General features: G+C 40.2%; 1 protein-coding gene across 1 annotated transcript; it reads left to right on the forward strand.

Moving 5' to 3' along the window:
- The first annotated feature begins 204 nt into the window (after nt 1-204).
- On the forward strand, nt 205-27,356 carry HNRNPLL (heterogeneous nuclear ribonucleoprotein L like). The gene is made up of 13 exons (XM_032103441.1): nt 205-535; nt 8,845-8,963; nt 9,076-9,313; nt 12,681-12,766; nt 14,687-14,783; nt 14,877-14,949; nt 18,861-18,932; nt 20,432-20,649; nt 20,811-20,932; nt 21,572-21,773; nt 22,668-22,725; nt 22,841-22,939; nt 24,115-27,356. Exons 1-13 carry the CDS (start codon nt 326-328, stop codon nt 24,168-24,170), a joined length of 1,650 nt encoding a protein of 549 aa, XP_031959332.1. The 5' UTR covers nt 205-325; the 3' UTR covers nt 24,171-27,356.
- Nucleotides 27,357-27,366: the final 10 nt, after the last annotated feature.

Below are 27,366 nucleotides of genomic sequence, written 5' to 3' on the forward strand. Positions count from 1 at the left end.
CCGAGCCCTCAGGCACCGCGGCGGGGAGGCGGGGCCGAGGCGGCCCCACGGCGCGGTGATGGGCGCGCTCTCTGTCCAATCGAACCGCGCAGTTGCCTGATGGACACGCCCAATAACCAATCGCCGCGACGCACCCCGTCCCCCCTCGGCTCGGAGCCAATCGCGGCGCCGGCGGCGGGCGGGGAGGCGGGGCCGGGTGCCGGCGCGGGGCGGGCCGTGTGCGGGGGCCGGGGCGCAGAGCATCGCTCGGGCTCGGTGCCGCCGCCGGCTCCGTTCCCGCTCCCGCGTCGTCTCCCCCGCCGGCCGCCCCTTCCCTCCCGCGGACATGTCGTCGCCGTCGTCCGGAGAGCGGTACGAGGAGGAGGAGGAGGAGGAGGAAGAGGAAGACGGCGCCTACGAGAGCCAGGCCAAGCGGCTGAAGCCCAGCGCCGCTGCCGAGGAAGGCGAGATCGAGTACAGCGGCGCGGAGGAGAGCGAGGGCCGGCGGGACAAGCCTCCCGCGTCGCGCGGCGGCGGCGGCGGCTTCTCGGGCGGGGTGAGGGACGCGGGGCCGGCGGGCGGGGGGCGGCTCCCCTCAGGCTGCCGGCGGGGGGAGGGGGCCCGTCCCGCCCCGCCCCTCCCGCGGGCGAGGCCGCGACCGCCCCCGCCGCTGCTCCCCGGGCGGGGGGGCCCTGCTCGGGGAGGGGCGGGGGGCTTCCCACGGCAGCGAGGCCTTCCCGGGGTCGGGGCCCGCTGCCTGCTTCCCAGGCATGGAGGCGCTTCCGGCGGGGTGGGAATGGCGGGGGCTCCGGGCCGGGTCCTTTGCTCCGCTCCGCGCTCCCCGCCGCAGGCGTGCGCTTGTTCCTCACCGCCCTCGGGCATGGACTGAGCCTGCAGCCTGAGGGATGGATGGGTGTGAGGGATGTGGCTTTGGGAGCTCACGGATTGCCGCTGTTCGCGGGCAGCTGGTTGCCTTTCGGGGTATCGCCATTGCAAGTTTTGTGCCGGCCCTGTTGCTGAGCGTAACTATAGAAACACCGAGAGGAGGGGTGGCGGCGGGGGCTGAAACCGCGGCCGAGGGTTTCTTTCCTCCTCCGTTCTACCTTTGTGTCTGGCACCGTACGGCGATAAGGCTGATCTTAAACCATTGCCTCATTTTGAAATTAATTTTTAATTCCCTCCCTCAAGAACACTGCACTGAGCACCATGGTTCACTTTTTTTTTTGGCTACATACCTTTTCCTCATGAATATGCATCTAAGTATCAAGGTAGTCCTTGACCCATAAATTTGAGCTAATGAGACTTTTCTGTCTACTGTTTGATTCCTTATCTAACTAATTGTCCATCAGATTATAACCATTTTTCTCCTTGATGTCTGTTTCTGTTTCTTCCTTGAACAAGCCAAATCAAGAAAACATTGATTTAATGTCAAAGCTTGGAATCTGAAATACCCGTTTTTGTGATTTGTTAAAATGAACTTGCTTATCACTGGGATAAGTCAATGAGGGAGCATTTGCTGTTACCATTTCTCCATCAGTTAAATCTATTGATAGCGAAGGTGCCTGCTAAATTTATTGTCGTGGTTTAACCCTCTCCTGCAACCAAGCGCTGCACAGTCACCTGCTGACTCCTGCCCGGGCTGATGGGGGAGGGAATCAAGAATACAAGTGAGGAAAATCCTGCTCTCCCTTGTTTTTCCCCCACTTTATATGCTGAGTGTGATTTCATGAGGTCCGAGATATCCCTTCGGTCAGTTGGGTCACTGTCTCGGCTGTGCTCACGTGTGGGGCTGCAGGAAAAGCAGAGAAAACCTTGATTCTTGCTCAGCCCGACTGAAAAACTCTGTATTATCAACACTGTTTTGAGCATGTATCCAAAGTATAGCCCATACTATTACGGAGAAAATTAGCTTTACCCCAGCCCAAACCAGCACATTTTTAGAAAAGTTCCCTGATAAACTGTAACAAAATAAACTGTAACAAAAAAATTTCCGGAGAGAACTATTTTAACTCTCAAGTTTCTTGTGACAGAGCAGCATCTCTGTTGCAGTCAAGACTTAGTAATGTGCTCTATCTTAGAAGCCAGTGCTGAAAGAAATCCTTATACTTGCTTAAGTTACCTGGAATGTTTGTCATGTAGGAGAGCTGGATGCCATGCAGTGAGTGTTTCAAGTAGGAGCAAGATTCTGCTTTTGCCTTAGCTCTTTTTTGCAGTATTTTTATAAAATCAACTAGTTCTTGTATTTCTTTTTTTCCTTCTTTCTGGGTTCTGGCTCAGAGTGTCTCAATTTATCCAAGTTTACCCTTCATGGTAATGAGAGTGTGGGGTACATAACTTCACCTTTTGGATCTCAAGAATGGCATGTGCTGAGTCTTGTGAGTAAAGAAACTGAAACAAGTGAGTAGCAAGTCTAGAACAGGAGGGGTTTTAGGTAGCCGGTTGTGTCAGTTGCAGTGTAATTGACAATTTCTTGTCAAAACTGTATTCACAGAGTCACTACTGGAGAGGCAGAAGTTGTCTTGATGCTGGAGATCAAACTGGTTTCTTAAGAATAAGGTGTAACATCAAGTGGATATATGAAAAATTAATGACTGAGTGCTTTTGGTAGTGATTTTATGTGAAGCTTTTAACAGCAAAATGCCAGCATGTATTAAGTAGAGTTAGTTAATGTGAATTTTCATGTGTTTTTTTCTCTAACAGATACGAAAATGTGCAGGAAACTTACTTATTCTGTGACATATCTTATGTGTTTCTCTGCAGGGAAATGTTCTCAGCTTATAAAAGTTGTATGTGGTTCAGACATACAAGATGAAGGTAGGCTGAGAGGAGGGAAGAAGTGTAACTGTCCTGGATTGCTCAGAAGAGAGCAGAAAAAGAATAAGTAGGAGGAACTATGGGGAATTAGGAGGAGAAATGGGAAATGATGATGAGAAATGGATGATCAGGGTAAAGAGTGATAGGAGTTTGGTAGCCTCATGATTTGGTGGGGGGGGGATTGTTTGTTTGTGGTTTTTTGTTTGTTTTGTTTGTTTCTTTTGGTTTTGTTTTATTTATTTTTCCCTCACTTATGCCCTGGAATATAAGTGAGCTGTACACTCATATGGATTATATGCTCTTGTATAAAAGCTCTTTTGTGCTAGGACTCCTGTGGCAGGTTGGTCGGGTCACCCTCCTGGGCTGTATTTATTTTTGTGGCAGTTTCCTGTTCTGGGACTGTTGCATTTGGCTGAAGAAGCCCTTCATGCCTCTATTTTTTTTGTTTTGTTTTGGTTGGTGTCTTTTGTTGTTTTGGGGTTTGTTTTGGTTTGATTTTTTGAAATGGGTGCCTTGAAATCTCTATGTGAGGTCCGGGGGAAATCCAGCATTTATTTTGCTCTTCATTTTCCTCTGTTTCCCACTTGTGTGGACACTTCTCGTAAGCCAAGGGTGTACCCTCTTCTTCATGGCTCATCTCCAGGCTGAGGAGCATGGAGAGCCAGGAACAGACCAGGATATTGACCAGGGAAGGAGCAGGATGTGTTTCTGCAGAGGTATTCGGTGGGAGAGAGTGTTATTTGGAAGAATGACCTTTACAGAAGCAGTGAAGCCCTGTCAGAGGAATCAGAATTGCAGTGTAGCAGAGGGTGAGGACACTGGGATAATGTGGGCCAAGAGCTGTGTTTAAGGGAATTTAGAGGGCCTTTCAGCTCCATCCCCTCTCTCTCCCTTAAATATCAGTTTTACTGATTAATGTCGTATTTATACAACCTGTAGCATCCACTTCCCTCACTGTCTCTGACATACCTATTCCTAAGCTTTCTTGTGAAGTGAGGAAGACCTATTATCCCTGTTCTTACAGCTGGGGAAGTGAGATGTGGTGTCTAAATACACAAACAGAACTGTCAGCTGCTGCAAGGTGAAACAGGGATGTGATCTTGCAGCTTCTCAGTCACTCTGTTGAAACTTCTTGGGTGCTAAATGGAAAGCAGCTCTCCTTGCAACTCAAGTTGCTTTGTGTCTAACACACGCAGTGCAATAAGTTCAGATCTTGACCTATTTTGCAGTGGCTTGTCCATTTCTTAAATGAAGTCCATCCTAGAAGCTGGTTTTGAGTAAGTGTAAATCATCTTCTCTCCTTTGTCCTCCTTCAAAAAAAGAAAAAGTAACTATTACCTTCAGGCTGGTTCTTCTTTCAGTATCTCAGGCAGAATCTCCTGTTGATGTGTTGTGTAGGGGTTTTTTGTTTGGTTTTGGGTCTTTTTTTGTTATATTTTTGAAAGGATATTCAGATTGTGATGAGCAGAGAGGAAAATAGAAGAGACTATTTCAGTTGGAAGGGACTTGGAACAATATGGTCCAAATACTTGGCCACTTCAGGTTAAATTCAGAATTAGCAGAAGGGGTCAGAGTGCAGGTATTCTTTCTGTAGCAGTTGAAATCATTGAAACGACACAGTGGTAGAGATGCATTAAACAAAGAGAAATGATACCCAAACTCCTCATCCAAAACAAAACTAAATTGCCAAGTAACCTTCCAGAAAGTAACCTTCCAGAGTATGGGATGTGATTAATCTTAACCCCCTTCTTCTGTGTAGCCCTGCCCCACAGTCCCCCAAACCAACCAACAACAATAAAAAAAAGAACAAATCCAGGATATGCAAAACCGATACATTCTTCCACCAGCTTGGAACCTTAACTTTGTCTTGTCTGCTTGGTTCTTTTGAGACGCTTCCCCCCCACCCACCACCAGTTCCTTTGTATCTATAAAACAAATTTCAGACTAGTTATAAAAGGGATGCAGAGGGAGGAAAAAGTTGAGAGTGAATAAGATAATCTGAATGGTGAGAAACGAAATAAGAGTATATTTAGGTACTTGGCGGAGGGAAGATGAAGACGTGCCATCCTTTTGCAGTAAGGGAGAAAAGAGATGGAGGAGATAAGTAGCAAAAAGCCAAAGAAGCAGATGCTCAAAAAAGGTAGTACAAATTAAAAGGACTAATCTGAGTATACTGACTGGAAGGTGTCTGGAGAAAGGATAAAGGATACATTTTTGTGCAAACAGTTGGTGATAAAATTCTGATCTGGAATTGGTGAGCAAGAGAGACATCGTCCTACAGCCCACAATGACCTTCCTCCTTTTTGGAATGGCAAACTGTAATTAACTGGCAAGAAACCATTGATATTTTTCAAATGTTGTCTAGAGGTTGTAGGTCACCAAAAAATGGATGTTAAAGTGCTACAGCCATTCTTCGAAGCTGCTTCTGTTGCAGTCTTAGGTATGTGAAGTCACTTGTTTGTGCTTCATCTGCTTGGGTATGTCCGTGCTTCCCTTTGTGCCTCAGCTTTGTTTCAGGGTAAGCCTTTTTATGCTCCTAGTTTCCTCCTTGAGGGAAACCTTTTCTGTCCTTGTTACTGGTATTGAGCACTTCCTTGAGAAAGGAAGTCAGTTCCATTATCTATTTAAATAACTGCATTTTCTGTCCAGCCTAATGATTCTCCAAGAAATCATTATTGAGCTTTCAAACTCTCTTAAGATATATATGTATTAATGGTACAGCCATAACATTGGCTACTCTGTTCTCCTGGCTTTGGTGGAGTACAAGCGTGGTGTTGGAGTTTTGCATGGGGCTTTTGTGCTCTTGTGGGAGTTGAGTTACTGAAAGACTTCTTTGTAGGCAGAGAAATACTGGTGGTTGTTAGTCGGTGTGTGAGCAGATGCTTTGATGTAACCTTTGTCTGTGTGCCAACTGTAGCACATGTAGCTTTCAAGACACAGTGGCTGTGAGATCTTAGTCAAAATCCTGTGTTGTTCATCTCTGGGGACAAATTCCAGCATCAGTTGCATGAGCTGTGAATGTTCTGACCTTAGCTGTACACTTTACACTCTGCAGAAGCATTTGATTTTTCATGTGGTCTGGTGCTTTTAATTCTCCTTCTAAAGGAAATCGAGGGTCATTCTAGATTCGCTTGATACTGCAGCTTTGTAGCTGCAAAACTTGTTTGACAGTAATAATATGTGTGTCTTCCCTCTGTGAAGACTTTTTTTGCACCTAAAAATATATACCTGTGGCACGTGTCCCCATCCTTCAGCAACCCATGTGCTCTCTGAATGTTAGTTTGAGGCTTCCTGGCTCAGGACTGATTTGTGCTTGGTTCTTGTGCTGCTGTTCACTGCTGCTGGCTAGAAACTACTTGGAGTAAAGCAGAGACTCTCTGATTTGGCCACCTCAGTGGTTTTATCTGTATAAAAGAGGTTCTGAAATTCTCTGTGGATAAGTCCTTAAGTTCATGGCAGGTGACTGAGATTTCACTCGTTTGTGTTTGGGGTTTTTTGGTGGGTGGGTGGGTTGTTTTTCTGTTGTTTGCTTTGGGGGAATTTTTTTGGTTTTTTATTCCATGCTTCTCGAGCTCCTGCATAGGTTATTATAATGGCAGTTTTTGTTTCTTTCTGAATCTCTTGCTAAACCTTGCTAGAAGAATGCATTCTGTATGATGTTATGGGAGAAGGAAATTGGGATTGGAAAGCCGAATGTTACTTTAAGGACAAAAGAAAGCAAAATTTGTATTTGTTGATGTTCTAAGAATAATTCCAGTTGCAGTAGTGCAGACACCTGTATATGTTCATGTAACTCATGTATAATGGATTTGAAGATGCAAGTGTAAACGTGTTAATTTTTGAGAGAATTTGCACTATTAGAAAGATTAGTATCTACTAATACCTGCTAGTAGATAAAAGTACAAAGGGATATGCATAACAAAGAAACATGAACTGAAACTAAAACAGAAGTTTGAGCTGGGAAGGGGAGGGAGAGTGAAGTACTCTTCTGAGTATCCCTTCTCTGAAAAGCTTGGCATGATTTATGGAGATATTAGTTCAAAAAGGTAGTGAGTGGCAAGTACTAAGTTGCTAGTGACTGTACTCCTTGTGATGAGTCTGCTTCAGTGAGCAAATCATTGCTTTTATTTACCATCTGATTAGACAGAAATGTTATTAGATGGGATTTCTTGAGTGTATTAAAGAAACCTAAAAGGAAATGCATCCCCCTGGCACTAACTGGGATCTTAATATAGTAGCAAGTATGCAGGGCAATGAATAATTGATGTAATCGTTTTTGATTGTTCTGTAGACTGTAAATAAAGTAAAGGTGCCTGTTATCTCAACATCTTAGAGCAATAGGCTTTGCAGGAAAAGTGATAGTTATTGTTAGTTTTCTCTTGAAGATTTCCTCAGGTGCTTCTTTCAGCTTTGAAAAGTGTGTATGTGGGTTAAGAACATATAAGCTGAAAATAAAATCTCTCTGTAGTTCTGTTCCTTCTGCAATTGCCTAAGCATTTGCAGTTCAAAGTATTAACCTTTCATGACTATTTTGATCACTGCTCCTGCCGTAGACCTGACTGATTGATTCAGGATACAAGGTAACTTATGCAAATATCACCAGTGGAGTTTTCCCAGCATTGCCACAGTTCTTATTCAAAGAAATGTGTTGCCACTTAAAATGCTTTTGTACTGCAAACAAATAAAATGTAAGCTAAGCTTAAAATATTACACAGCAGATTGTTCTGACATCTGAGGAAGCCTGAAGTGCTTCAAACAGATGATGAAGTTGATTCGAACAGAATGGTCAAGTCTTTGATTTAAAGAAAAAATATGTAATTGTTTAGTGAGAACTCTATATGGAACACAGGAGTTAAACACACAAGACTCAATTTGTAGTTATCTGGAATGTGTTTTTTCCTGAAATCTGTACTTCAAATGGATAGAGAAAGAGAGGAATGTCTAACAGTGGTAGCAGTCATTGTGATTACTTAATTACTGGAGCTCAATGTACCTTTGTGCTACAAATGAGAATCTCTCTCAAGTTCCAGAAGATGTCGTGCTGCTGTTTTTGAAAAAGTGAAAAATCAACAAGACTTGATCTGTTCCATGGAACACATTGATATAGTCACTAAATTTGAATACATCAACTTCACACTGCTGTTACAAATATGACATTTGGGTGCCAGGTATTTACAGTATATATTAGTGTGCCCTTTATTATCTCTAATCTTTTATTTTTATCATCTCTCATTATTGTCTTACATTGTTGTTGTTGGGTTTTTTTACCCTGTGTCCTAGAATATATAAGGTAAATTTCAGTGTTTTCATGGAAAGATGAGCTGATTCCAACCCAAATTCTTCAGTTGCACAGAACTGAGACTGTCTGAAAGCAGCTCTGAAAAATATTCATGGTGGGAATTCTCTGTGTTAATGTTCAGTGTCTAAATCCTTTAATAGTAGTCAGCCTTGGGGTGAAAAGAGCCCCATATGTACAGAAATTGTGAGTTTTTAAAAACATGTGTGTTCAGAATTAGAAGGGAGGTTGGGTTTATTTCAACCATAATCCAGAGCTGGCATTTTCTTGCATTGTGGAGCATTGGAAAAATACTCAATTTTCATTCAGTTCACAGATGGCCCTCATTTGTTCTTGCTTTTTCATTCTCCCAGCCTGTCTCAAAAAAATACCACCAACAAGCAGAGTGTCAGAAATATTTTAGCTGTCGGACATGTCTTAATTTTTTTTTATGCTCTTAATGGATAGGGTGTGTGTAAGACCTCCTGCAATTCAACCAGTGTTAAATGGGCTGCTTTTTTTTAATACAAGAAAAATCTTGTGTGTGCAAACAGATTAATTTAATCTGAAAAGCTTTTTATTTTAAGTAGACTTCAGCAACTGAACTTGGCAATCTGTTTGGAAAGAAAAGTTAAATTATTTAACACACACTTAGATTGTGCATTTAGATGGCTGCTTCTGGACCCAGTGTAGTGTCTACCAAATATTTAATTTTAGTTAATGATAGCAGTATTCCTTGCTCTGTGTTGAATTTTAAAATGTCATTTTGTTGCTAGGATGCCGGGGGAAGTCATCACAAAGTGTCTGTTTCTCCTGTCGTCCATGTCCGAGGGCTGTGTGAATCAGTGGTGGAAGCAGATCTCGTGGAAGCTCTGGAGAAGTTTGGAACCATATGGTATGTCTTTGTTAAGAATTGTTCAGTGAAAAACATGTCTAAATGAGCATCCTGGGACCTGGCAGTTGTTTTGAGTGAGCAGGAAAATTTAGTGTGATGTTTCCCTCCCCAGCTATGTCATGATGATGCCGTTCAAGCGCCAGGCTCTGGTGGAGTTTGAAAACGTGGAAAGTGCAAAGAAATGTGTGACATTTGCAGCAGATGAACCTGTGTACATTGCTGGGCAGCAGGCTTTCTTCAACTACTCCACAAGCAAGAGGATCACTCGGCCTGGGAACACTGATGACCCATCCGGTGGGAATAAAGTTCTCCTGTTGTCAATTCAGAATCCTCTCTACCCAATTACAGTGGTATGTTTCGTCTTACTTTTATCTTTTTTTTGTGTCTTCACATAGGTAACTTGCATGTTCTTTAAAGGTTTTTCAAGATGATTCAGTCCTTGTACAGATATTTTGCAACACATTTGAAGACTTCAGTAGTGAGGATTTTGAAATGTTTAAGTTGCTGCATGCTTCTGGAATATTTCCAAACGTGTTGCCACAACATCGAGATTGTTATTGAGCCTTTAGGCTCTCAGTGGTGTATGTTTAAAGAGCAAGTAATTTTTCCAGTAAGAAAGGGTTATTTTATTGCAGTCCTTCTTAAGTACTTCCTTTTTGGAAAGGTGAAACCTTTATCTTCTGATGATCAACTCCAGTTTGATGTTATCTTACTCACTTTTCTTTGGGCCAATATATTTTCCTTTTCAGTATTTCAAGTTGTACCATTTATAAAGTCGCATCCTAATTTACTGCCATTAATGGCACATGTATGTGGTTTTTTAAGATACAGGGTGGTTTTTTGTTGTTATTTAAGAATTTATGTTTTATCATGCATTAAATGCTTGCATTTTTCTTAGGAGATTTTATAGTAAATGTTGAATTTCACAGACATATTTCAGGAAAAAAATTAAAATGGTGTACTGTGATACAAGTATGAATCACTTGTTCTTAGGGATGTAAGATGGTATGGATCAATCAAAGTGTTTGGGGTGTGTGGAACCAAGTAAGTTAATGCAAGCATTAAGTTTTGTTTAATGTGCTGTATGTGATGAGAGCAAATTGACTGCAACTTAGTATTCCTGAAACTACCTCAAGCAGTCAGTTCCACACCATGCTTTCTGCTTCACTGTCTTGTGAGCATCGATAGATTTTTGTCTGTTGATTCATCAGTGGGTGATGAACTTTCTTTCTTCCGACAGTTTTCTTTATAGCAAAGCATGCCAAGGTATGAGTTGCTTTTTAGTGTTTAAAAACAAACCTGCTCTGAGCTGTGTGAACAAGTCCACTGACTGAGTTAAAGTATTCTTTGCATGTGACTGTAATACAAATTTTGGAAACTCTGTTTCATTCATGCATTTAAATTTGCCTTGTGTGAGCCGCTGAGTTGAAGGTGGATGCTTGAAGAAAACTGGGAGCAGAAGCCTGGTTCTGGGCTAGGAGAGTTCCATGGGAATTCTGAGGATGAAGCCTCTGGCACAGTAGCTGCTTTTTAAAAACAAACAACCCCCCCCAACCTCTTCCTTTCCACTGCCCCCAGCTGTTCCTTTAGCATGTACAAATGAGTGCTAGAAGCAGGCAGATTTCCAGGATTACTGGCAAGCATCAGAGCTCATTTCAGGCAGCGTAGTCAGAGCAACTGGGGAGAGCAGCTGTGCCCATAACAGCTAAAAATGTGATGAGAAAAATACAAATTTTGCACTTGGCCAATGGATTAAAAAAACCAGTTAATTTAAGAATGCCTCAGGCAAAGTCTGCATTATTAAAGAAACCCACCCACAACAAAAGAAAACAAAAATCTACCAAACAACCCTCCTCCTTCTCCTCCTCCTCCTCCAAAAAAAAGAAAAAGACACAAAGCCCAACACTGCTTCTTCCTCTTCAACACTCTTCTCTTCTTAAATTTGATCTACAGTTAGAAAAAATAGATGAAAAATTGCAACCAGTTTTAAGTGGCAAGTCTGAATAACTGCAATAAACTGTTGTATAGTTTTTAAGAGCTTTAATTTAAAAACAAGATAGAGTTTTTGGAGAGAAATTGGTCCGTTCAAGGGCATCTTGTGGCAGAAGCAAAACCGTTCTAAAATTTTGTTGCAGCTTATTTCCTCCATTACAACTGTGACCAGCTTCTCTCTCTCACTGGACTACTTGTTTTTTTTTTTTGAGGGATGTGACAGCAAAGGGCAGAAGGGCAAAATAACTGTATTTAGTTCCTAGCTGCTTTTCATCCCAATGTGATGGGGGCATCGGTTTTGAAAAAGTTTTGCCTAAGATGTCCTGTACAGGTCTTTGAAGTTCAGTTTCCTGGTTTCCTTACCTGTGGGCAGAACTTTGTCAGAGATTTGTCTGTTCAAAGAGACTTTGCCAACGTGACTTGTGCTGCTGCGGTCATTGCTGTCTGTCCACCCATACCTCTGCTGGTGCCTCTTAGTTCTCACTTCTACGTGCATGAGGAAGGTGTGGTGTGCCTTGGCAGTTGAAATGTCTTAAACTTAGCTACCTACATATTCTGAGGTTTAGTAGCTGCACCTCCTTTTTTTATGATATTCTAGTATGTATGTAATGCTAGTGCTTAATTTTTTTATAAATAGCCCACAAGTGTCTTGTGAACCACTTGATTGATTTGGTAATATAAAGTAGCTGAATTATAAAACATAATTTAAAAATCCAGCTGTGTGTGGGACTGCTGGCTAATGACACTGACGGTGTTTTGAGTAGAGCTTATGTTTTGAAAGACAATTTTTTGGTTTTAAGTGGCTGTGAAGAAATTTTTTGGGGGACAAATTGTGAAAGAAAGTCATATGCCTGAAAATTAATGTCACCTAGAGCTCGAAGGTTTCTAGGAATCTTTTCTCCCAAACAGGAGAGATGGAGGGCAGCCTTTTGTGCTGCCTAGCATGCTGTAAATGATCTCACAGGTCTTATTTTTTATGGGTTCAGGCTGTTGGGCTGTGTTTGTTTTAATTTTAAGAAATCCACATGCCCCCTACTCCTTTGCCTCCTAATTGCTTCTCTATTCTGCACAACATAATAATAAATATTATACCTACTTCCTTTGCCCCTTCTCCCTCTTGTCCCCCAAATAAACCTGAGGATGTATGCCAAGATCTTGGAAGGATCATTTTCGAGGTATTTGGTTTAGATAAAAAGAAAGGAAGGAGCATAGCATCCACTTGCAAGGTGGATTGATTCAGGTGAAAACTTGTCAAAATTCTCTTTTTGATGAGCTATCTAAGTTTACATCTTGAACTATCCCCAGTTTCTCTCTGAAAATGAGACTCAGCTGCTGGAGCATTAGGAAATGAATTGTGTTATAACTACAAAGTCACTGTGTCTGCTGTGGTAGAACTTCTGCAGGGCAATGCTTCAAAGGTAGCAGAGCTTGAGATATGGATGCAGTTACTGGGTTGTAACACAGTTGAAGATACTTGTGAAACCAATATTTGCATGAGTACTTAGTCTTTTCCTGTTTTTCAGGTTTGATTGCCTGTACTATATTGATCCATAAAAATGCTGATCATGAATGTATTAATTATAGAGGGGAAAATAAGAAATGGAAAGTTAACAAGCCTTTTCCTTGCTCTTTGGCATTTAAATGCCACTGCAAGAAAATGTCCTGTGGACCAAAAGTGACTGGAATTTAACATCTGACTAAAATTGTTTTTTTCTTCTTCCTTAGGATGTTTTGTACACTGTGTGCAACCCTGTTGGAAAAGTTCAGCGCATTGTTATATTCAAGAGAAATGGAATACAAGCCATGGTTGAATATCCTTTTTGAGTGTGGTTTTTTTTTGTTTTTTTTTTTTTTTTTTTTTTTTGCTGTAGGTTCTTGACTCCAAGTGGGTTTAACATGAGAGTGTCAGAAAAATACCATGTGGTTTTGAGACCAAATTATTTCTTAATCTCTAAGACATGATAACTTCTAATTTTTGTCTGTTAGACAAAGTAGTACTTACACATTTTGTCTTTGTAGGAAAAGTGCATTCTCAACAGTGATCTTGACAACCATGTTTATAGTCCCTCAGGCCAATAATTGCAGATATGATTATATAATAGATTTGACAACCCCTTATATGCACCTTTATACACAAAAGTTTCGTGGCTTCTGCCTGTGTTGATACCCAATAAATGGGTAAGGGATTGCAGAGGCGCAGTTTGTCTTCTTCAGACTCTTCTAAAATAGTCCTAGTATGTCAGTATGTACTGCATGTCTTACTGTTTTGACTTTATAAAGCAAAGGGCAGCTTAGGCATCCATGATCTTGATCCTTAGGCATCATGTGTTGAGGAAAGTCCCTGCTCTATTATCTTACTGTTTACTCTATTTGCAGCATTAAGTTGTTCTTGGGTTGAATGTTCAGAATAATTGTGTGTCGCTGTGGTTTGCAAAGTCCAAAGTCTGATATAATTAGGCCTTCATTTATGAAACTGATAGCCCTCTTCCTAAAGCTTGATTACCATCCATTTTTTAACTGTTATCTGGACAAAATTTGCCAAAATCTCAGGCATTATTTTGTGATTTCAGATGCTACCAATGTGGCGGGCTTTATTAGTGGGTCACTTCCGTAAAATATGACTTAACCAGTGGCTGCATTGATGACTTACCAGGCAAAGAGAGCTACTCTAAATTCTATTAAATCAAACTAATTGCTGTTGATCTATGTAGAAAACTTAAACTGTGTGTCCTAACAGACATTAATTTGACTTACTGTATGTGTTAAGTTTGTCATAAATGGAGTTGTCAGGATCAGATGACTCGTACAGTCGGGGGTTATTCTTCATCTTGTGAAAGATTAGGGAAGTTGTGGGGAGAATCTTGCACCACTCAGAAATGACCATCCTTATGTCCTTTGAATTAAATTCTGTAACATGCCTTTTATTGGAAATAAAAACAACAGCAATTGAAAGAAAACTCACAAACGTGAGCGAAGTAATGCAGCAGCAAGGTAAACAGTTGGGGGTGGGGAGGAAAGTGAGCTTCAAGACAAGCCTTATCTGAAAAGTTTAAAAATTTACTCAAATTTAAATGCTAATTGAAGTACCCATTACTTCTGCAGTTCTGACCAGTGTCAGTTTCTCATGGGTCTGGGAAGCTTAACTTTTCTAGTTTTTAAATTTCACAGTGAACCTGCATCCCCTTGGAAGAAGCTGGGCTGCAGGAAGGTGGTAAAACCAAGGCACATTTTGTTGTTTCGGACTCTTTCTGAAATGTCAGTAAATGATATCAAGACATGGTGCAAAAAGTCTGTTCTGCTGCAAAGTTCTGCTTTCTGACACCAAATATTATTGAGGACGTGTAAGATCATGGGTTGTGATGTGCCAAGGCTAAGAAACATTTTTCTGCTAATCACAGAACTAATCTTGGAGTTTGTAGAGCATTTGAAATAACTTAGGTGTTGGAGCCTGGTACATGCATCTGCCTGTTGTATTTTTTTTTGAGGCAAGATATTATTTGTTCACTCAAAGTCTCTCTTTTAGTTATGTGGGGGTTTTTCTTGGCTGATGAGCTCAAAAGGGTGTACAGTTCGTTCTTTTTTCTGTAAAGTAACTATTGCATAAGTCTGTATGGAGTTCTTGTAGTGTATACAATAGTGAAATATCTGCAGGCTACCAAAGTGAAGCCATATCAGATAGAAGGGACATGAATGAGACACCTGGGGAAAAAGATCCTTAACATGATGTGTATGTTTGAATCTGTGTTTTGTGCCCAGAAGGCGAAGGCTGCGCTCAATGGAGCAGATATCTATGCAGGATGCTGCACACTAAAAATTGAATATGCAAGGGTAATGCTTGGACCTTCTCTTTTAATTTTACTCGAAAAAAAAAATATTTATAGTCAAGACTTAACCTCTTTCACTTTTACTTTATTTGAACAGCCAACTCGACTTAATGTCATTAGGAACGACAACGATAGTTGGGACTACACTAAGCCATATCTGGGCCGCCGAGGTAGGTTCTGATCCATTCTCACTGTAGCTGTTTGACTGTACTAATGCCAGCCCTTCACACGTGGTCAGGCTGTGTGGCAACAGTCCTTCCAAAGCAGGCCAGTGCTGCTGGAGGCTGTGTCACCACAGGGAATTAACCCTGAGCCCTAGTGCCCCCTACTGCCGTGTGCTTGAGCCACTTAGTGCAACAAGGAGCCCACACCTCCAAGCACCTTCGCAGTTCTCAAGGACTTGCATTTCTCCAAGCAGCTCTCTCTCTTTGGAGGAGAGGAAACCTGGCACAGACTATTCCTTATAAACTACAAACTTGCACACTGCTTCTCCTTCGAAAGGACTCTTTTCCCCTATGTTGGACAAGGCATTAAGAAGGATAGAGGACTTCAGCAGGCTGACTCTACACTTCATCATGCACCACATCGGCATCAGCAAAAAAAAAAACCCAAACAGACAAAAAAACCCTCTGAAAAACCTCAGACTTGCAGTTCACCTTGTCTGCATACTGCATGCACCACCACCACAAGTTTTTAAAGGAGGACATTTTCAGTACTTCAGATTTGTGTGGGACGAATTACATAATAGACTGTACCCATTCTGTTCAAGTTTGTATGTATGCTGGTCTTATTTCCCTTAAAATTACCACTGAAAAGTCGAGAACCTCCAAAATTAAGAACCTCTTGTTGATATCCTTGACGTTGTAATCTTTTTATTACTTGCTGTGTGTGAGAGTTGCATTCAGACTTAACACTGTAAATATTGTTTAGTAGTAGGGAAAATCAAAAAAGAAATGTAGATAGTTGGAACTGAGCAGTACAATACCAATAAGTCCCCTCAGCTATACTTAAGTAATAAAATAGGGAGATTCATAATTGGTACAGGCATACTGTCTCTTAAGTACTCAGCTGTAAAAATTCTCAGAGCTTAATTCATGTCAGTGGAAACTATGATTATATATGTACAGTCAAACTGCTGTCTAGCCTAACTCCTGTAAAGTGTTTCTTTAAAAATAATCAAAAATCTGTAACTATTGAGTGCAGTGTTCAGTAACCTGTGTACAATAATGTGTTCAATGTAAAGTTAGAAAAGTGAAGACGATGTGACCAAAATAGAGTATCTACTTATCAAAGGCTACATGAGAACCAGGGCTTTGGCTGTCTCAAGAGATTTGCACTTTCAGAGTAATTCTGCAGAGACACTGGGCTTGTGAAACTGTTGTACAACTAAAAACTTAGGGCTTGCCTTTTCAGAATGAAGTTCTTGTAAAAAGTTAACAAGGGAGCTACAGTTTTGGTTGCAGCTTGTAGATCATGACTGTTTGTATTGGGATTCAAATTTTTTCTCAAATTCTTGAGTCAAAGGAAATGGATTCTTGAAACTCAAGGACAAGAAAAAAATCTAAAGGTTTGAATTTGAAAAATGGAAAGGATTAATTTGACCCTTGTGTCTTTTGATCATTGCAGTGTTTGGAGGCTGACTTGTAACACTGTGCATGTAATTACATTATGTAATTGGTCTGCAGATAGGTATGTCTGTATGAACTAAAACTTCCCCAAACTTGAGCAAACAGTGGAAAATGAAAAACTTAGGATAGGTGTGGCTTGCTCTTTTCACGAACTCTACTCTTTTGTTTTTCTTTTTGTTACTGTCTCTGTCCTCTATACATAAGCACCCTACTACACATAAAAGGAAAAAAATTATATTTGTATTATATAGATATATTTATATATCATAAATACTGTATGTAGCATGATTTTTCATTTTCTGTGATCCACATCCATTTATCTGGACAATGGGAATATAGATGAATGAACAGTGAAATGTACTCAAGAAAACAGGCATCTAGAGCAGTTTTGCCCATAAAGTAATCCAGGAGTTGAGGTTTTCTTTGAAAGAGTTTATGTATTTGTCCTTCAACTTACTCTTGCAACAGCATTATTTGGGTTTTGAACATAGTGTGACCTGAGCTGTAGGGATCTCACTGCAGCAAAGATCTTATCCCAAAGGAATTTCATTCCAAGGACAGACATGCCAATAAATCCTTTCAGAATTTCACACCTGCCCCTCAAATGTTAGGAAGGAAATACATTTTACTAACGATTTCTTTAAACAACTGTTTTTAGTTCTTTATGGTAACAAATTACTTGCCCATAGTCTTTCTCCACTAAAGTAAACTTCCTAACAAGTGCCTGCTGCTGTGAACCCATATTGCATTAGATTGAATGAAAAAAACCCACCTGACCTAGTATTCTACTTGCCTTTAGCCAGAAATTTCAAACTGCATTTCTTTTGGTGGTAATACCAGCTTGCTCAGTCACTCAAGGACCTGATTTAAAAACAAAACTAAAAATCAAGAAACCTAAGATTAAACAAGATTATAAAGAACCATTTCTTTCAGAATTATTTTTAACACAGGTCAGTTCTCATGTTTCAATGCTTGTTTACCCAAGTATTTATACTGGCACAATCCAGGGGCTTTGTTCAAGGAAGGAACAAGCACGGGACAAAGAGAGAGCAGTGGACTGCACCACCAGGAGGAGGAAATATTTGTCAAATGTTTCTCACAGAATTCTTTATGTGAAGAATGTGATTCTTGACTATATTTTACTGTGGGCAGTTTCAAAGCATTTAGTTCCACAGCCTGGACTTACAAAACTGATTTTTCTGAAAGATGATTACTGCATACAGTTTAAATGCTCAAAATACTTGATAAGAGTGTTCATTTGCTTTCTAGAGCCAAGAACCAGAGCTGTTACCCTGAAAAGGGAGTGGAAAAGTAAACTTGACAACAGTAATCTTTCTTCTATATATTTGAAAGTGTTCAGGACTGCTCTCTCTTCAGATTTTATTGCCAAAGTAAATATCTGACTTGGAACCTGTCCTCAAAATCCTGAGCAGAAAGGGCCACATGTGTTTTCATCTCCCACTGTTGTGTAATCAAAGAGTTCCTGATTTTTGGGGAAAATACCTCCAACTGCATTGGGCTGGAGTTACTGTTCTCAGCAGTCATAGTTAAATTTCCTGGGAGGAGTTGTAACTGATAAATGCCTTGCCCCATCTTTTCAATGTGGCTTTCTTTTTTAAATTGTAAGAAAAGAATTGTTGCTTACCACAAAGAAATCTGGAAGTTTAGATTTTTTTGTCATGCAGCATGGATCTGATTGGAAAATACAGCTTTGGCTGTGAGGCATTGCTTCCCTCCATTAATGTAGACCCCTTGCTTAACTTTATATCCTAGAGAACTGGGTTTTCTTAAAGGATTGACTGTTGTTTAAGTGCATTACTCAGTGATACTTTCCCTCAGTTGAACTGTTATGTGCTGCTGATAATGCCACAATGTACAATCCTTTCAGCACGCCCATAAATCAGTAGGTGTTCTGTAAATATATATGTACACATATGTAATGCTCTCTGTTTACTGATTATGAAACCATGTAATACAGGTTGTTGTTGGCTTATGCTGAAACTTCTTGAAAGAAGCCCACTTTGAAAATGTGTTGCTGTTGAAGCTAATATTATGATTCAGGTACTGTCTTTCAAAAGTACTGCATTTCAAATTTGTTTTAAGAGACACATGGGTAAATCCTGCTGTATGGTGTTTTCTATACTAATGTGTGGTGTCTGTTTAGGAGAACTATTGAGTATCTCCATAAACTTTAAATGTCTGCATCTCCTCATTGGCCACTGCCCCCAATCAACTTAAGTGCAATTTGTTATACAGATGGCAGTCTTTTAATTTTGGTGTCCCAGGGCTACAGCTTGTGTTTTTAGACATAGAGTGAATGAGAAATTGTTTATAAAATTAACAACGACTCAAATTACTTTTTCACTTCTTAACTAGAAGCTTTGTGTCTTAACTGGAGAAATCGAGTGCCTGGTTGTGTGTACTAAACTGGTTTCTTTCCCTTCCCACGTTAGACAGAGGGAAGGGCCGGCAGAGACAAGCTATTCTGGGAGAGCACCCATCATCCTTTAGACATGATGGCTATGGTAAGTAACATGGGATGACAGCTGGTTAGGATTTCTTACGTGCTGTGTGGAATTCTAAATATTTAATCAATGCTTGGCTGTGGGTCCCTTCAGCATGAGCAGTTCACCTGCAGTGCTGTCAGTCTGCCTTCTGAAGCACTGTTGGTTCAGTGAAATCCATGTGCACTCATTGCCTCACCTCTTCTTGTCATGGAGAGCATTCAGCCCTGCAAGTTTATTCCTTGGAAGAATGTTTCCTTTCAGTTGCCATCACCCTGGCAAAAATGATATCTGGATTAGGAAAGCAGTTTTCTTCTAGAAAATGGCAACATAGCTTGGTCAATGGTTTGGTACAACACAGAGCTCTGATGTTTTTGCATGCAAAGCTATGAATTGTTGGCATTGGCATTTCTAATGTAGCTGATTCAGAAAAGGTAGAGCTCTGTGACTGTAGAGGAATAATGTTATGGAGTTAGTGCTATAAAGTACTGCATTTGTTATCAGTGCTCTTTGTAAATGAAGATCTGCTGTCACTTTCATGTGCTGAGCGAAGACTTTAGGGCAGAGAAACAAATGTCCCCATTCACATGTGACTTTTCTAGTTATTTACTCTCTCAGCTGTCAGGTGCAATGTGATTTGTCTTGCCTCTTTCTTTGCAAAGGTATTTATGATATTTTACAGTGTAAGTTGACATCCTACCTACTCCTTCCAAAAGTTCTTCAAATCTCCAGAATTTCTAATCAAGTTCCACCTTGATTCAGTGATGTTCTCTTTTCATGCCTCTGATACATCCTTCTACCTTAAGTAATGTGTCCATCTTCTCCTATACCACTGTCTCCCTGTCATTACTACATCATTGCTGGGGAAAAAAAAAAAGACAACAGATTCCTTTTATACTTGGCTTATGTGAATTTCACATTATTTTTGTCCCAGAAAAACAGGGATCCTCCCCTTGGTCTGTAATACCGACATTTTCTATGAACAGAGGTATTGCTTACTAGTAGTGTCTCATCACTAAAAGTAAAAAAAAGAAATTGTCTATTTCAGTGAAACTTGTCACTTCATCTATAGTGGAACATAGGACCACTGCATTTTGCATTAGTGTGGGGGTTTAAGTATTCCTGTTTCTTCCAAATGAGCATTTTGTAGAAAGGCAGGCTTCTGATTTAATCTCATGTCTCTGGGATAAAGAGCTGTGTAATCTCCTGACCTTTGTCTCACTCCTTTTGTTTTCCCTACTTTGTAATACTCTTTCTTGGTCTCATGTAGCTCTGTAGGTAGATGGGAATATTTCTGAAGGTTGATTTTAATTATTTCCTCTAATACATTTATGTTCAAATATTTTGCATGGTGCAGGGAAGATAATGATTTTTGTAATTACTGGAATATCTTTTTTCAGCAATTGCTGTGACCTTCTACCCCTCCTTTAAATATGCATTTTGTATGTGGGCTTTGATGCATGATTAAGCAGTGAAAATTATTTCAAACAACATAAAAATACGGACTTTCATCTCCTTAGGCTCCCATGGTCCTTTGTTGCCCTTGCCAAGCCGGTACCGAATGGGATCTCGGGACACTCCAGAACTTGTTGCTTACCCATTGCCCCAGGCATCCTCCTCTTACATGCATGGTGGAAATCCTTCTGGGTCAGTTGTCATGGTTAGTGGGTTGCATCAGCTCAAGATGAACTGTTCAAGGGTATTCAACCTGTTCTGCTTGTATGGAAACATTGAGAAGGTAAGGCATAATTTATTAGAAACCTGGAAACTACTATAGTCCTTTAAAATGCTTTGGAAGAAGCCTGTCTGAGATGGTCTAAAAATATATCCTAATATTTTATAAAACTATTGGTTGGGCTCTTTGTTGCAATGTCATTTTTTTTTACCTTAATTTCTTAGGTGAAATTTATGAAGACTATTCCGGGCACAGCACTGGTTGAAATGGGTGATGAATACGCTGTAGAAAGAGCAGTCACACATCTCAATAATGTCAAGTTATTTGGAAAGAGACTCAATGTCTGGTAAATATGTTTTATCAGATTAATAGTCCACCAGTGGGCAGATGGAATGAGGTTTCAAAGGGACAATATCGCATTACTCTGTTATCATTGTTGGAGTTATGATTTCCAATTTGCAACTGTTTATTTTGGCTTTCAGCTGAAGGAGGGATGATTTAGGTCAGGTATTAGGGAGAAATTCTTTACTGTGAGGGTGGTGAGGAACTGGCACAGGTTGCCCAGAGAAGCTGAGGATGTCCCATCCCTGGAAGTGTTAAAAGACCAGGTTGGATGGGGATTTGAGCAACCTGCTCTAGTGCAAGCTGCTTCTTGCCCATGGCAGGGATTGGAATTAGATCATCTTTAAGGTCCCTTTCAACCCCAACCACTCTTAAGATTTATTACTGTTTATAATTTTATTTATTTGCATTCATAAAGCATATTGTCATTACATGGATTGACCACTAATAAACTGTATTCCCTAATGTGTCTTGCCCATCCTTTCTGCATTTTTTAAAAGAAGGTGTCAAATCCAACCCATCTTGTTCTTACTGTATTTATTCCAAATTATTATAAAGAAACATCAGCTCTTTTCTAGTTAGATAATAATCTGCAAAGTATGATAGCCTTAATTATTTAAGAAACTTCATCCTTAAATTCCAGTGTTTCCAAGCAGCACTCGGTAGTTCCAAGCCAGATATTTGAACTGGAGGATGGCACGAGTAGTTACAAGGATTTTGCCATGAGTAAGAACAATCGCTTCACCAGTGCTGGCCAAGCATCCAAGAACATCATCCAACCACCCTCCTGTGTGCTGCACTATTACAATGTTCCCCTGTGTGTGACTGAGGAAACGTTTGTAAAGGTAGGCCCTTGCAATGACTGACATCCAGTGCTTTCTGGGCTCTGTCCTGGCTTTTCATGGTCCTGCTTTTAAAAACAAGTAACTGGGGTGGATACAGCGCAGCCACTGGAAGAGACCTGATTTTTAAAATACATTTGTAGCCCCTCTGGATATGTTCACAATTCTGGAGTTACTGTTTGAATTTTATTTCTTTTTTTTTTTTTAATTTGAGAAACAAAATCTTGAAAATAAAGTTGAGGAGTTTCATGTGGAGTTTTTTTGAGGAAAGGGAAAAGACACAAAGCCAAATACATGAAGGATAGGACTACAATTCATAAAGGATTTACTGACTCCCTGATAATGGTTGCTCTAATGACTGCTAAGATGTTTTGGAATGGAGACAAGCATGCAACTGGGACAGTTGGCACAGCTGTATCCTAAATGAACTCTGGATGGTTAAAACATGCAATACTGGGCCTCTTTAAGGGGAGGCAGTGGTAAGATTGCTGACAGTTCAGTGAGTTCTTTTTCAGTTCAATAAAATATATTTTTCCAACTCTGTTTGAAAGTGAACTGTGGTTCCCAAGTGGTGCCCTTGTATGTACAACTTCAGAACCACTGTATTGGAGTAGGAATGTCAAAAAGTAGAACTTGTCTTTATTTAAATACGTTTTTGGAGACAGTAGTGATATCACAGATGCAGGAGCCTTGTTTTATATACTACAGAATGGTATTCTAAAGAGTTACCAGTCTAAACATATTTTTAAAATAATTTGCCATAAATTCTTGCAAACTCTCTTAAAAAAAGTCAGAATCTTCCTTTCTGTGTGTCTCTTCCAGGAACTTGGAATTTTTGCTAATTTATTTATGTGCACTTTTGTTGGAGTTTTACCTCTTATTTTATTTTTGTGACAGTTATGTGAGGATCATGAAGTTCTCAGCTTTATTAAATACAAAGTGTTTGACCCAAAACGTAAGTAAAATTTGACCAGTTTGGGAAGTTACTGATTCCAATTTTGATCGGAGTATGCACCGTCAGGAGATGTTACTGATCCCCTCCTTCCCATTTTTATTTCTCATTTTGACAGCTTCTGCCAAAACACTCTCTGGTCTGTTGGAATGGGAATGTAAGACAGATGCAGTGGAAGCTCTCACTGTACTTAATCACTACCAGATAAGAGTCCCAAGTAAGTAAATTTTCCTAATACTACTGCTGGATTTTTTTTTTCTGTGGAGAAGGACTTGAGGGTTCTGGTGGCCACAAAAATGATCAGAGGCCTGGAGCACCTCTCCTGTGAGGAAAGGCTGAGAGAGCTGGGGTTGTTCAGCCTGGAGAAGAGAAAGCTCCAGGATGACCTTATGGTGGCCTTCCAGTACTTTAAACTGGGCCTATGAAAAAGAGGGAGAGTGACTTTTGGCATGGGCAAATAGTGGTAGAACAAGGAGTAAGGGTTTTAAACTTAAGAGAGATTTAGGTTTTAGATGTTAGGAAGATGTTCTTGACTGTGAGGGTGGTGAGACATTGGCATAGGTTGCCCAGAGATGCTGTGGATGCCCCAAACCTGGAAGTGTTCAAGGCCAGGCTGGATGGGGCTCTGATGGTCTAATGTGTGGGTGGCATCCCTGCCCATGGCAGGAGGTTGGAACTGGATGGTCCAACAAGATGATCCCTTCCAACCAAACCCTTCTATGATTCTTTCACAATAAATATGAAGAAATCTGCAATGTCTTGAACTGAGGATTCTTTAAGGTACTCAGCTCATTGCTCTCAATTTACTGGTCCTGTAGCATGTTCCTTTTGAAACCAGAAATTGTGAAGCCAAGCTGAATTTAGCTCCAAAGTGGCAAGAATAGAGTAGGGTGAGTTCACCTGCTAAACAAGTAGTCAATAGGCCAGATCTGCACTGAACAATGAAGGCAGTTTACTGGATTAAATGGAATTTTTCCAGGTGGAAAAATGGAATTAAATGGGATGTTCCCAGACATAATTTTGAATACAGCCCAGTGTTTAATATTATTTTAAACTACCTCCTCCTAACTGTTATGAGTTTGTCTCCCTCTGAAGTGGTAACAGTTTAAATCTTTTCTAATCTCTCACACCTTCGGTCCACCTTCTTAATAATGGACCTCAGAGGCAGGATATTTTTGAAGATAATACTGGTAACACACTTCACAATTTCAGTTTTATCTCAGTTTGGAGAGGTGGTGAAAGCAGAAAAGCTTTCTCTTTCAATGTGAAAAAGGCAAACCCCAGTGGAGGTGTGAGTGTGAAATACACAGAATTGGTGAACTTGCCAGGTTATGGAAGGTGGATCAGCAGGAGAGCTGTGCCCATGGTGTGTTCTGTGTTGTCTCCTCACAGATGGCTCCAACCCTTACACCTTGAAGCTTTGCTTCTCTACTTCATCCCATTTATAGAGAAGAGGACAGCATGTTAAGAGCTACGTTCACCTGGACTTGCAAGTTAAAAACTACACTTCGTTCACAAAGCTCTAAAGTGGTTGTTCTAATGTTGCCTTGTTTCAACTTAATTCTAATATCTTTTATCTTGTTTTATAATAAATGGATGTTCCTTCATAAATACAAACCAGATTTTTTTTTATTTTTGCCTCTGAGAAGTACATGTTGTAAGCTTACTACAAAGTCTGTATTTTGTTAGTGTAGTATCTTCAAATGTCTAAAGAAGCACCAGTAGTATAAACAAGATTGTTTCTTTTCAAAAAATGAAATATATTTGCATTTTCAAAATGTTAAAGATTAGCAAGTATTTTTCCATTTGTAGTTTTAATTGGCAGATAGAACTATTACAGCAGAATTTTAAATGTAGAACTTGTTTTTCAGTATGTTAAGTAGTGAAGTATGTTGCAATACTAAAAAGAAGCTTGTATTTATAAAATGCTTTGATCGGGTTAATGTTGCACATACTGAACTTTTAGTAGTATAGACTTGATTTATAGTTCAGACAGAGCTAACATAGAAAATTAATAAGTATGTACACGTGTATGGTATGAATTCATACTTATTTAAAGTTTTGTTTGTTTTTTTTAAAAAAAAACCCCTATTTTCCATTTGCATTAGCATGATGCCATCTATAGCTAGTCCCACCGTAGGGGCCTTTTAAAAATTAAAATTGCAAGCCTGTATCAATGTGTTCATCCTCATTTTCCATAACTTAAACTTAAATCTTTGGTGTTTAACATATCCTTTTGACTCTTTTTTTGAAGCAGTGGTTATGACATACTAAATGGTAAAAGTTGGGGGGGGGGGTGACAACATGGATTGCAATAGAAACCAAGGTGGTAAAAATAGTTAAAACAAAAAGAAAGCTCCCACCATATCCCTTCATACCTGGACAGTTAATTCAATGTTTTCTTTTGTCTGATTTATCTTAAACATCTATAATGACCGTGAAAGAATTCATTGGGTGAATAGTTTTGGCTTGTCTCTAGTTTAAGCTGAGATAATCTCAGTGGGATTCAGGTAAAGTAACTGATTATGTGATGTGAAATTAACGAGGCAAGAAATCTTTCCCTTTGGAGAAGATGATTTGTTCGGTCCCAGTACTTTGAAACCTGTTTTCTGGAACTGGAGTTGTCTTATTTGAGCTAAGCCCCCAGAAATGGGAATCCAAGCAGGGAAGTCTGGGAGCTGTTGACCTAGGCTCTGTATGTGTTCCCCTTTCTGAATTTGCAGCGGAGTGCTGAGGGCTTCTTTCAGTTCTATTCTTAGTCATTGGAGGGAAGTTACTTTACCAGCTAGTTTATGCTTTATCCTGTAAGTTCTTTGTTCTGTCTTTATGGATTTTATCTATGCCCATCCTTTAAGCAAGACTTTGTGCAGAGTGCTTGTCCTTGAGAGGTTATGTTGTAGGATGTTTACGGCTGTGGGCATTGCACATCTTCCAATACAGACTGGATTTTCCCCATTCTTAATTTCAAGGCAAATATTCCTTATCATACAAGGCAAAATGTGTCAGATGTCCTTCAGGTTTTCTCATCAACAGTGATTCATTTTGCCCTGTCTACCTCCATTTTGTTCATGCTTCAGGTAATGAGTGGTTCAGGTATTCACATCAGGCGTTTAATATGTCTGAACTGGGAACTAAAAACCAGCTGCTCTTTGGCAGCTCTTTCAGCACAGGGTTTGGAATGATCCCAGCCTCCTGTCTGCGAGGTGGCAAAGAGACTTGCATTTTAGGGGCACTGCTGAGACTCTTTCAGCCTCAGTCCTCTTTCCCCAGAAATTGCTTCCAGACAGCTCCAGAGCAGAAGTCCATGTGCCATATCTTGCTGCTAGTGAAATGCTCTGTGCTGCTTAGTGTTTTAACTGTAAAAGATCTCTCCCAATCTCTCATTTCTCTTTTATCAACTTCAATGTTCTGTAGAAAACTGTTTCTTCTGTCATAATTTCCATTGCTGGTTGTATTAATGTAGCTGGTTGTTTGTAGTTGAGCATTAAAAATAAGTCTGTTTTCAATTTGTAATGTGGGATGAACGACCCTTAAAACATTCAGGTTTCATTAAAAAGAAAAAGAAATGCACTTTAATGTTTTGGTGTGCTCAGTGGATCACAGCATTCAGTGCCTAAGATGTTCAGGTGAAAGGCATCTTTCCTGTGTCTTCCCAGATCAAATGGAGCATGGTTCCGAATATATCGTTGAGGACTTGATAGCAACTGGAAGGCCCATATGCAAAATGAGTAGCCTGTGCCATGTGGGGCAGAGAAGAGAGGAGACTGAAGAATTGTGCAAGCTTCTTTCTCCACAAAATAATCATCTTATTCATGTATTCATGAGAACAGGAAAGATTCCTTGTTGGTGTTTTGCTGTTAAAAGAAAATAATGTCTTCTCTTGGGCCTACAAGGATGGGTGCTTGTCCTCAGGAAGGAATGAGGTTGGTCTTCTTCCACACACGAGGTCTGTGTTCACCTTCAATCTTACTCTTTAGAACAGATCCCAAACAGTGGGGCAGGTGGGCACTTAGTTGCTCCAAAGGGAGTGAAGTTTGTCTCTCATTTGGCAGTGGTATTACCATGCTTGTTAGATTAAAATTAAACCTTCAAGGTCTTGTAATGCTGGTTTTTTTCCTGTCTCTTTTGCATAAATTATACAAGTAAAACACTGAACATTGCTATGCACATTCTCTGCCTGTAAGCAGCTGTCATTCACAATGTAATAACTTCATGTCTGTCCCACGGTTTGTTTTGTTGGGTTTTGTTTGTTGGTGATGTTTTGTTTGTTTTTCCAATTGATCACCCTTCTTTGGAGGTAAAGATGTACTGAGGTGGAGATATGTTCCTCTTCTGTCATGATATTCTAATTCTTGTTTATATTTATTTTTCCTTATATGCAAGAAGTGTGAAGAGTTGTTTTCTGACTTTCTATACCACCACAGCAAGATAGAGTGTATTGCTAGGGTGATGAAAGAGAAGATTTAAAAGAAACCGTGGAGGACGTGTTTGGGTGTCCTGCTTTGTGAAAGGAACGATACAACTGAATGTGGTGTCACTAAGTCTGTCTTTCAGTAAGGGATAATGTTTGGGGCAAGCTGGCTTGTTACTGGCTGAAACCCTTTTGTTGTAATTAAATACAACTTGCTCCTTTCCCTGCTGTGT

Source organism: Corvus moneduloides, chromosome 3 (assembly GCF_009650955.1).
Source record: "Corvus moneduloides isolate bCorMon1 chromosome 3, bCorMon1.pri, whole genome shotgun sequence".
NCBI classification, from domain to species: Eukaryota; Metazoa; Chordata; class Aves; order Passeriformes; family Corvidae; genus Corvus; species Corvus moneduloides.

What these genes read in the sequence shown, in the direction of transcription:
- HNRNPLL (XM_032103441.1), top strand. Translation starts at nt 326, where the DNA reads ATGTCGTCGCCGTCGTCCGGAGAGCGGTACGAGGAGGAGGAGGAGGAG. An exon ending in GAGAAGTTTGGAACCATATG is followed by an intron (nt 8,964 to 9,075) that starts GTATGTCTTTGT and finishes TTCCCTCCCCAG; the next exon opens with CTATGTCATGATGATGCCGT. An exon ending in CAAAGTGTTTGACCCAAAAC is followed by an intron (nt 22,726 to 22,840) that starts GTAAGTAAAATT and finishes TCATTTTGACAG; the next exon opens with CTTCTGCCAAAACACTCTCT.